The 11,819-nt window shown below is 44.9% G+C and overlaps 1 protein-coding gene across 1 annotated transcript in view; it reads right to left on the bottom strand.

The window, feature by feature from the left end:
* Positions 1-1,372: 1,372 nt before the first annotated feature.
* Positions 1,373-11,819, bottom strand: part of LOC311271334 (pleckstrin homology domain-containing family G member 3-like) — a 40,536-nt gene continuing 30,089 nt past the window's right edge. Inside the window, exons 15-20 of the mRNA XM_084376948.1 lie at positions 10,329-10,339; positions 9,571-9,867; positions 8,752-9,198; positions 7,726-7,827; positions 5,281-6,796; positions 1,373-5,053 (exon numbers count right to left, since the gene is read on the bottom strand). Coding sequence (XP_084233074.1) covers positions 4,128-5,053; positions 5,281-6,796; positions 7,726-7,827; positions 8,752-9,198; positions 9,571-9,867; positions 10,329-10,339 — 3,299 coding nt within the window. The 3' untranslated portion in view covers positions 1,373-4,127. The remainder of the gene's footprint in view (positions 5,054-5,280; positions 6,797-7,725; positions 7,828-8,751; positions 9,199-9,570; positions 9,868-10,328; positions 10,340-11,819) is intronic.

Raw genomic sequence — 11,819 nt, 5'->3', positions numbered from 1 at the left:
ATATAAAAACATGTCAATATAAAACATGTTAATATAAAACATGTTAATATAAAACATGTTAATATAAAAACATGTCAATATAAAAACATGTTAATATAAAAACATGTCAATATAGAAACATGTCAATATAAAACATGTCAATATAAAAACATGTCAATATAAAACATGTTAATATAAAACATGTTAATATAAAACATGTTAATATAAAAACATGTCAATATAAAAACATGTCAATATAAAACATGTTAATATAAAACATGTTAATATAAAAACATGTCAATATAAAAACATGTCAATATAAAACATGTTAATATAAAACATGTCAATATAAAAACATGTCAATATAAAACATGTCAATATAAAAACATGTCAATATAAAAAACGTCAATATAAAACATGTCAATATAAAAAACGTCAATATAAAACATGTTAATATAAAAACATGTCAACATAAAACATGTCAATATAAAGCATGTTAATATAAAAACATGTTAATATAAAACATGTCAATATAAAACATGTCAATATAAAACATGTTAATATAAAACATGTTAATATAAAAACATGTCAATATAAAACATGTTAATATAAAACATGTCAATATAAAACATGTCAATATAAAAACATGTTAATATAAAACATGTTAATATAAAAACATGTCAAGTTAAAACATGTTAATATAAAACATGTCAATATAAAACATGTTAATATAAAACATGTTAATATAAAACATGTCAATATAAAACATGTTAATATAAAACATGTTAATATAAAACATGTCAAGTTAAAACATGTCAATATAAAACATGTTAATATAAAAACATGTCAATATAAAAACATGTTAATATAAAACATGTCAATATAAAACATGTCAATATAAAACATGTTAATATAAAAACATGTCAATATAAAAACATGTTAATATAAAACATGTCAATATAAAACATGTCAATATAAAACATGTCAATATAAAAACATGTCAATATAAAAACATGTCAATATAAAACATGTTAATATAAAACATGTTAATATAAAAACATGTCAATATAAAACATGTTAATATAAAACATGTCAATATAAAAACATGTCAATATAAAACATGTTAATATAAAACATGTCAATATAAAACATGTCAATATAAAACATGTTAATATAAAACATGTCAATATAAAACATGTTAATATAAAACATGTCAATATAAAACATGTCAATATAAAACATGTCAATATAAAAACATGTCAATATAAAACATGTCAATATAAAACATGTCAATATAAAAACATGTCAATATAAAACATGTCAATATAAAACATGTTAATATAAAACATGTCAATATAAAACATGTCAATACAAAACACTCTAGTTTCTTCTTTTCTCTCGTCTTTATTTGAATGTTTGGCATCAAAATCATTTAAAGAAACAAAGTATTCAAGTTAAATAATTTTAAAGCTGCAATATGTTGAATTGTAAACAAACGGATCAGCAAGTAGGGAGCTGCTCACTGTAGCTGCCGTTAGCGAGTTAGCTCAGTAAGCTGTGCAGCTAGCGGTCCGACCTGGGAGTGTTGGTGTTCTTCTGATCACTTAAGTCACATTATGAATGTTTCAACTCAAATTCTTACATATTGCACCTTTAATATTAGAATACTTACATTAGGATACTGACTACATGAATGTATCAGATTACATTATCAGAGTAATCCTGGTGACATCATCACACACAGAATAATTAGACTGCTGATCAATGAGGGACAGAAACCAACTGAGGTCATTTAACATGTAAACACACACACACACACACACACACACACACACACACACACACACAGGTACAGGTCAGGTGTGAGCCCAACTGTTGACAGTGGTCGACTGAGTGGTTACAGAGAAGTCACAGGTTCAAGTCCCAGATCTGCCACAGTGCCACTGAGCAAAGTGAATCAACTGTCTGAGTTAAAGGTGGAGTGTGTGCAGAGAACACAACTGACACTTTAGGACGTAAACAAAAGAACAAATCATAAAAAATGTTCAAATAAACAACAAAAAAATAAAATGTGTTAAAATAAATTCATTATAATTTATTTCTTAGAAGTTAAATTGTTTCGATCACAAAGTTATTTTGACCTTTTATAAAACTCCTGCTGAAGTTAAAACAAATCCACAGCTGTGTGATAAATTAGATTAATAATAAAAAGTGAATTAAATCTTTTATTTGAACATCTTTTAAAATCATCCCTTTATTTATTTTGTCCTCGTGAAGCAGCTCAGATCCTCCTCATGTTGATCTGAGTGGCTTCTCTCTGAACATTACAGTCAAGACGATCTTCAGAGAAACTTGATCGATCGATTCATCCTGATCGACTCATCCTGATCGATTCATCCTGATCGATTCCACCTCAGAGTGAGTTTGACAGTCGGAGTCAGTCAGAGTTTACAGAGCGGAGGACGACCAGACCGTCTCTCCTCAACACGTTCAGTGACCTCAGACAGAATCAGCTGATGTGGTGAAAACAGCAGTCCTCCCATTCACTTCAATGAGGCTCAGGTGTTCAGGATGAGGTCGTGTGGAGCACAGGTGGGTTGAAAAAACAAACAAAAAAGCTGATTGCTGCGAAAAATTTGAAACAGAATGAACTGTCAGAGAAACACAAGGTGACGTGGTGTCGAGCTGCATGAAGGAACAAAGTGATGTCAGGACGGGTCAGCGGGACGGGTCAGCGGGACGGGTCAGTGGGGCGGGTCAGCGGGACGGGTCAGCGGGGCGGGTCAGCGGGGCGGGTCAGCGGGACGGGTCAGCGGGACGGGTCAGCGGGGCGGGTCAGCGGGGCGGGTCAGTGGGGCGGGTCAGCGGGACGGGTCAGTGGGACGGGTCAGCGGGGCGGGTCAGTGGGACGGGCGAGTCATGGTTGAGCTACAGACCTTTCTTTGTGTAGCGTGATGTGTCGAGTGTCATCACTCAGTCTGGTCTGGTGGACTCTTGTCTCCTGGCTGTTTACTTTTACATTTAACTCTGGATGAACAGTCACTGTCGGCCCGACGTGGTCGCAGCAGAGCAGCTGCTTCTTTGTTGTTTAATGGCTGCCGGTCAGTTCAGGGGTTAAAGTTCACAACATGGCCGACATGGAGACACTGATCACCACAACGTCTGATTTTGTCTGAGCGAGGCCACACAGCTGAACCTCAGCTCACTGTTTCTGTTTGAGGAGAATCATCAGACACTCAGTGGCCTCTGACAGAATTAATGAGGTTTGACTTGAAGTTACAGAACAGTCTTGAAGAAACCTGGTTAAAGACTATAATACATTTATACATGTTACAGGTGAGTCAGACTGCTTTAGAGGACCTCTTCTGATCCAGCTCCTGTTTCCAGTCTTTGTGCTTAGCTAGGCTAACACATCCTGGATCTCTGCCTGTACTGGACACACTGAGATGAGACTGATATCAATCTGAAACAGCTGAAGACAGAAAACAGACTTCTGCTCCTGTGAGGCCACAGGTAGCCGTCAGTCCTCTGGAAGCATTTGAGCTTAAATCTGAACACTGAAGCATTAAAACATTTCCAACAGCAAAGACGACGGTAAGAAGAAGAGCGATCCCTTCGTGTAGTGACGATTCCCTAAAATCTCTGAGAACAGCTGAAGAAGAAAACCTCCCAGAACTGAACTGTGCAACACGTAAATACTTCCTGTACAAAAGGTGCTTTAAACAAACTGACTGACAGGAATTTGTACACGAGGACGGTATAAAGATATTTACATATTTCTAGATATTATCTACAAAATGACAGAAAAGATCTGGAGAAAGTTGTTTTTGGTCTTTAAGTAAAGAGTCGCTGTCATCATGAGATGTTCTGTCTCATGAAATCATTATACATATTATTGTGTAACAATGAGACTTTGGGTTGATTTAATATTTCATGATCTCCACATTAAAGCTCTTTGTTCACCAATTCAAAATGACTTGAAGAATAATGAGATTCAGTCAGAATCTCAGGAGCTGAAGAAGAAATCTTCCTCTCTGCTGTGGAATAATTACTTTTTGTTGGAAGTTCAACAACCTGGATTCTGCATCTTATTAATGAATCTTTGGCTTCATGAATTCAGAGTTTTGAAGTTTTGAGGAAGTGTTTCTTCAGCTCAGACTCTGGAACTTCTCTCTCAGGTTTTTCACGATGCTCTGCTGATCAGTTTTTGTCTTCTGTCCGGAGTTTGAGCTCGTTTTCTGGGACTCGTCATCCCGATCGTTTGAGAATGCTGCTGTGGTGTCGAGCTCTTGGGACCTCGCCGGCTCAGTTTTGGTTTTCACCTCCTCCCTCTGTTTATATTCATCAGACTCCTGATAGAGCCGGCAGCGGTCAATGACAGCCGGGATGGAGATCTTCTCCCTGCTGGTGGGTGAACGGATCTGAACGTAGTTGTCCACGTCATCTTCTTTGGATCCTGCAGGTTCTGACTCCGGCTCTGGAAGCTTCTCCATGATGATCATCTTGTGTTCGGGGTCGTTTGGTAGCGGCGCCTCTGCTGCGACATAGTAACCATCGTAGTTGACATTAGCAGCCTGATCCTGGAGCTTCTGCAGCTCAGTCATTTGTGCTCCACTCAGCCGAGGGTCCAGAGAATTGGCCCGGTGAAGACGTTTCCTGCGTTCTTCTTTGCTGGCATCCCAGCTGCCGCAAGGCTTGTTTGGAGAAACCTCGCCAGGCGCTCTGTCAGGGAGGAAGCTAGAGGAGCAGCTGGAGTGCCTCCTCAGACCGCCGTCATACATCTGCTCAGGGAGAGACTGACCCCGGCTCACAAGGCTCCTCTGGGAGCGACTGTGGTCGGAGTATTTGGAGCGCAGTTCTTGGACGTCAGGCCAGTCGAAGCCCTCATTGGAGGATGACTGAGGGGGACTGATGGGGCTGCAGGAGCCAGCCCGGCCCAGAGAGACCACCCTGGAGTTACCTGTCCAGCTGCAGGTGAGGCCGGGGGTCAGAGGTTGGCTCTGGTCTACAGGGCTCAGAGCCAGAGAGACTGGCCTGTTATGAGAAACCAGCGGCAGAGTCAGGCTGGGTTTACCTGCAAAACATAAAACAGAACAGGATCTGATTCAGCTGTTTAAGACTTAAGACTGCTGATGGGTGTCCATCTGTCGGACTCAACACAACTGATACGTGTTTAAAAACTTAAAAACTGTCTGAATCAGTATCTAACATGTTCAGACTTTTCAAACACTCCTTGAAGAGCATTAAAACATCTTTGCACTCTGTCTGAAGGCACCTTTAGACAACAGGAAGTCACAATACCTGCACTCTCCTCCTCCACCACGCAGGGTAAGCTTTTCTTGCCCATCAGGATGCCTTGGCTCCGCTGGCGGACGACTGGTTTGGTTGTTTTGATTCGCTGGCTGTACTGACGAGCCAGGTGGAGGACTTTGCTCTTCGTCTTGTCTACCTCATCCAGCGGGTTTGGACCTTCACTGGGCCTTTCCTCCTCTGCCTCAGCCTTCAGCTGGGTGACTCGGGGAACCGGAGCCCTCAGGACGACATTGTCCTCCCCGAACACCTTCAGTGAGTCCTTCAGACTTCCTGTCTGATTCACAGCGGAGGCTTTGAGCTTGAGAGGTGAGGGACTCCGGGATTCCTCTGTGATGGTGCTGAGGTCAGAAGCTCCACTCTGTCGGTCGCCGCTTTTGTTTTGGGTCTTCGTTGTGTCAGAGAGGCTGACGTCAGTCGCTCTGGAGCTTTGTGGAGCTTCTCGATATCGTTCACGTCCTTTGTCTTCACTCTGGGATCTGGTGATCTCTCGCTCCATAGTCTGCCAGATCTTGATCATTTCAGACGAAGGTCTGAACTCTTCATTCTCAGGTGGATTGTCCTGCACACATTGCGATCTGGACCTTCGGCTTTCTCCCGAATCTTCTCGAACTGTGCTTCTCTGATCAGACTTACAAGAATCCAAAGATTCACTAGAGACCATGTGACCCTGGTTGTTTGACCCTGCGAGAGAAGGGTCAAGACTGGAGGATGTGGTCAAATCGGAGGAATTGGTCTGGACTGTTTCATCCTTTGGGATGCTGTTGAAGCGGCTGACAGAGCTCCTGACCAGCCCAGTCGGGATGTAGGTCAGGCTCTCTCTGCGCTGCAAACTGAAGGTGACACCCTGGTTCTCAGCGCTCTCATAGTAGCTCTTGATTTTGCCAATTAGCATCTGGTCCTGCTTGGACAGAGTGGAGTCCCGTCTCCGCCGAATGCTTCGCTCAGCGTCAAAGAGGCTGTCGTCCCGAGGAGACAGCATGGTTAAGTCTGTCACGCCGAAGGTCTCTGCAGGATCAGAACAGATACTGTTGAGCTGCAACGGTCGATCGTTGGGTTCAGCAGAGAGGCTGAGGCTGCTGCCGGTCCTGCTTGGTAACCGTGGTGAAGCACAGCCGATGGAACGAGCGTCGTCCTGGGCCACACTGCCTCGTTTGATGCTGTTGGTGAAGTGCTGAGCGATGGCGCTGGCTTTGTCCAGGACAGAGGAGGGAAGGATGCTGGTGGTTTCAGCCTCTTTCTCTGCTGACTCCTTGACATCGTCCTCGTCCTCCGAGGATTCTTCACTACTCAAAGTCTTTGAATCTGAATCCGTCGTGGCAGAGGACGGTTTCTCTGTGGACTCTGGATCTCCTTCGGGTTTCAGTTCTTCTGACCTCTGAGGAGAAACTGGGATCCTGGAAGGTGTAGAGGACAAACTGTCTGGATCAAAGAATGGTTCAGGTTCTGGGTTTTCTGTTGGTTCAGGCTCTGATGGCTTCTCCTGTGGCAGCTCATCTGTGGAAGCCTGGAGAAGAAAATCCAGAACAGGAAAAACAATTAGAAGTGGAAAATATTTTCTGACCCATTTGTCAGTCGAACTTTAATATCACTTTTCCACCAAAGCAGACCAAGTGCTGGTTCTGGCTCAACCTGTAAACCTTTTAAGAACCGGTTTTCTTTTCCACGGGCATGAGAGCCATCGCAGAGTCACATCATTCAGTCACTATGTACGTCTACGTCTGTATACATTTCCCAGCATTGCCAGGAACAGCTACAGCTGACTACATCGACTCTTTACAAGTGCTGCTCCTGGCTTTGCATGCCTACATCAGCATCCAAACATGACTGGTCCTCATACCACTGCTGCTTCGATTGGTGAAAATAGTGAAAATCTTTAGTTTACTCGCCCGTGGATTAGTCAGAAGAAGCTACACTCGCTCTAGTTTTCAAAATGGTGGTCATAAGCAGTTCTAGTTGGTCACGATAACCCCATTCTTTGTTCTAGACCAACAAAGTGTTGGTGCCACTCTAGAACCAGTTTTCCTGTCCAGAAACCAGTTCTTTGGCTGTCGAAGCGCAAAGAAGTGGTTCAATGACCAGCAACTGAACGGGTTTCTGGGTATAAATACGTCCAATCACAAAGCACGTGTGGGACATAAACTCTGAAGTGCAGGTTTGACCCGGACAGCTTTGGGAGATCTTTGAGACACCGACTCAGTTTTCAGACCTGAGAAAAAGTTTTACATCACTTAAGAAGAACTGAAACAGAGAAGGATCAGGTTGACGACATGAAGCCCTGAAGAGTTAACTGGCCCGTCTTCTGATCCCTAACCCGACTAGTTGATTAATCCTCTCAGGGACGGATTGATCACATGGATATTGTTGAATCCAAGTCATGTGCTGCTACGCTGCTCTCACACAGTAACCACTATATTTATTTTTATTAATATTTACCTGCTCACATGTCGGTCCAGCTCCACCTGGCTCGTCTTCTTCAGGAAGTCGGCCATTTTCTTTGTTACAACCGTTGGAAGAGACACTGTCGCCGTCTGCCTCCTTCAACAAACAAACAAACAAACAAACAAAAAATTACTTCAAATACAACTTCATCTTTAATAACAGCAGATTGAGCAGACTTAAATAGTTTTATATCGTCAAAGGCCACAAACAACAATCTGCTGTGTTACTGTCCACTCATCATTAAAGGGTCACTTCACACAAACCAGAAAAAAATCATGTTCTCCAACAATGTGTCGTTTTATCTGGATCATCTACAGAACGTCAACAGAACACTTTTTCGGTTCTTCAAATGTAATATTCAGATACGTGGAGCTTCACAAGCTCACTTCTAAGCACATGAATTGTTGGGAGAAGAAATCTCAGCAAATAAAACTTCATGCTTCAACACCACAGGAGGAAGTTTCTCTGTTGAGTGAACTGACCCTTTATTCTGTCAGTGAAGTGATAAATCCTGCACAGCAGCTTCACACCGAGCACAAACTCATTCCCTGAAACCACACATGCAAATAAAAGAAGCAGCACAGCAACCGAACACCGAGCGGCAGCACACTGGATCCAACCTGAAGACTCTCAGTTCGGTTCAGAGTTCAGCTCCTCAGCAGGAGAGTCGGATCGAACTACACGATGCCAAAGCTGCAGGTCAGCTGAAGTGAAGCTCCGTAAAGCAGAACGAAATGAAATAAAGTAAAGAGTAGTTCAGGTTATTAGTGTGAGCCACAACCTGAAGTGAGCGGTTTCACTGTTGAGCCTCAGACTGAGGCTCAGTGTGACGTCTCTGGTCTCAGTCCATCACCAGCTGCTGTTAGTTCCACACATGAAGCTCATGCAGATAGCTGAGAGCTCCTGACAGCAAGTGATCAGTGGGGGCGCTGTTATCGGTCTCTTTAGTGTGTTACAGAGCGGGACGGATGGAGGGCGCCATGTTGGAGGAAACCTGAAGCCTGCAGCAGAAAGCCTCACCGTCACCATGGAGACCCTGAGGTGCCAGCAGGAGATGGCAGCCAGCACGGAGCTGGCGAAGTCGTCTACCTGCTCGTCCTCCAACAGAAGATCATCCACCTCGCTGTCCTCTGTCTGGTGAGACTGCTGAGGAGACAACCTCCTCGCCTCCTCGCTGCAGACCAGTCTCTCCAGGGAGTCCTTCCTGCTGTCCAGCTCCTCCTCTTGCTCCTCCTCCTCCTCCTGCTCCTCCTCCTCCTCCTCCTCGTCCTCCTCAGCGGCTTGCTCAGCCTCGGCCTGGCGGCTGGTGGCCAGCTGCAGAGAGCGTCTGTGTCGCTGAAACACACCCTCACTGTCTGAGTGCTGCAGGACGCCAACACTGCTCAGCGGTTTCTGATCATCCTGTTCACTGTGTACCGGACTGATGTAGAGATGGATCATCTGCTCCTCAGCCCCCCCGGGGTTACTCTATATAACTTCTATGTAATCTGATTTCTTGTTTAGGAAAACTGTAGCATTAATGCAGAGAATCACCTAAAGCTCCTCTCAGCTGTGTGTCTGTGGAGGAACATCATTTTAAAAGCTCATTTATGTTGCATGTTTGATATGTATGAGCTCTCCGTCTCGTCTCTGCTTCATTTTGTTTGTATTTGTGAATGTTTTGTGAAAGCAGATGTCTAATCCCGACCCTCCTGACCCTGACCCCGACACCCTCCTGACCCCGACCCTCCTGACCCTGACCCTCCTGACCCTGACCCCGACCCTCCTGACCCTGACCCTGACCCTCCTGACCCTGACCCTGACCCCGACCCTCCTGACCCTGACCCTCCTGACCCTGACCCTGACCCCGACACCCTCCTGACCCCGACCCTCCTGACTCTGACCCTGACCCTCCTGACCCTGACCCCGACCCTCCTGACCCTGACCCTGACCCCGACACCCCTGAGCCTGACCCTCCTGACCCTGACCCCGACACCCCTGACCCTCCTGACCCTGACCCTGACCCCGACCCTGACCCCGACACCCCTGACCCTGACCCTCCTGACCCTGACCCCGACACCCCTGACCCTGACCCTCCTGACCCTGACCCTGACCCCGACACCCCTGACCCTCCTGACCCTGACCCTGACCCCGACCCTAACCCCGACACCCCTGACCCTGACCCTTCTGACCCTGACCCCGACACCCCTGACCCTGACCCTCCTGACCCTGACCCCGACCCTGACCCTCCTGACCCTGACCCTGACCCCGACACCCCTGACCCTGACCCTCCTGACCCTGAGGATCATAATACCTGACGCAGCAGCGGCACTTTAAGGCTTTAGAAGCGTTAGCTTAGTGAGCTAACAACAACAACACTGTGAGCAGAATTCATCTGATAAAGACGTTAACAGATCTTCATGAAGCACCGACCACACCAGAAAGGAGCAGTGTCCGGTTACCATGGAGACCACTGGTTCAAGGTCGGTGACATCTCGTCATTATTATTCACTTTACAGGCTGTAAAATGAAGTGTTCATCTTCATCATTAACAGGCCGACAGCAGCAGTGTGTGTGTGTGTGTGTGTGTGTGTGTGTGTGAGCAGCTTGTCTCTCACCTTCATCATGGCTGTGATGAAGAGGAGCGTCAGCAGCAGAGGAAGAAGAGCAGACGGTTAAACAGACAGTAAAATGTTCAGCTCATCAGAACTTATAGAAAATATCATCTGATCACTTGTTTGATCTCGTTCATAACAACAGGATCCAGTTATTGTTTTCATCACAACAGTCAGTTTGTGGCAGTGATGTCGTCATGGTAACATGGTAACTTAAACACAAAGCAACAAAACAGACTCTTTGATTTGTCCTGTTTGTTGTTGGTCATGTTTTATAGATTAACAGCAGAACGTCTCCTCAGTCAGAATCAAATCAAATCAAATCAAATTTTATTTGTATAGCCCAAATTCACAAATCACAGTTTGCCTCAGAGGGCTTTACAATCTGTACAGAGACGACACCCTCTGTCCTTCGACCCTCGATTCGAGTGAGGAAAAACTTGCCCCAAAAAAAAGCCCTTTTAACAGGGAAAAAAAATGCGGAAGAAACCTCAGGGAGAGCCACAGAGGAGGGATCCCTCTCCCAGGACGGACAGACGTGCAATAGATGTCGCATGTACAGAGCAGATCAACGAGATCACAATGTATTCAATTATAAGCGATGGTTGACAGGAGTGAAAGTACATAAAGATGTATTACAGCAATAATAATGAAATGCACATGGAAATGTGATTACTAGTGATAACAGTAGTAGTGATTAATGGTAAGGATAGTATGTAGTAATGCATTACAATAATAGTAGTGGAACGTATGTAACAGATGTGACTAATATTAGCGACAGTAGTGGTGGGTGTCAGGCAGGGTCATGGCAGTAGGCGCATCCACGATCCGGCAGGGTCATAGCAGTAGGCGCATCCACGATCCGGCAGGGTCATAGCAGCAGGCGCATCCACGATCAGGCAGGGCCATAGCAGTAGGCGCATCCACGATCAGGCAGGGCCATAGCAGTGGGCGCATCCACGATCCACGACCTGGGCGCGGCCAGGATCCATGGGAGCCTGTAGGACTAGAAAGCACAAGGACTCCGGGGAAGAAGTAAGTCAGTGACATGCAGAGATGGGGCATGTATACAGGCATAATGTATACAGATGGAGAGGAGAGGAGGAGAGAGAAGCTCAGTGTGTCATTGTCCCCCGGACTAGGCCTATAGCAGCATAACTAAGAGCTGGTCCAGCTCTAACTATAAGCTCTATCGAAAAGGAAGGTCTTAAGTCTACTCTTAAAGGTAGAGAGGGTGTCCACCTCCCGGACCAAAACAGGAAGATGGTTCCACAGAAGAGGAGCTTGATAGCTGAAGGCTCTGGCTCCCATTCTACTTTTGGAGACTTTAGGAACTACAAGTAATCCTGCGTTCTGGGAGCGTAATGCTCTAGTTGGGTGATAGGGTAATATGAGCTCCTGGAGATATGATGGTGCCTGACCATTGACAGCTTTGTAAGTGAGGAGAAGGATTTTAAACTCTATTCTTGATTTTACAGGGAGCCAGTGCAGAGA

The sequence above is a fragment of the Pagrus pagrus genome, assembly GCF_965226575.1.
Source record: "Pagrus pagrus genome assembly, chromosome: 16".
Classification (NCBI taxonomy): domain Eukaryota; kingdom Metazoa; phylum Chordata; class Actinopteri; order Spariformes; family Sparidae; genus Pagrus; species Pagrus pagrus.
Note: the sequence above shows the minus strand (reverse complement) of the source record. Positions and strands in the feature narration are given on the sequence as shown.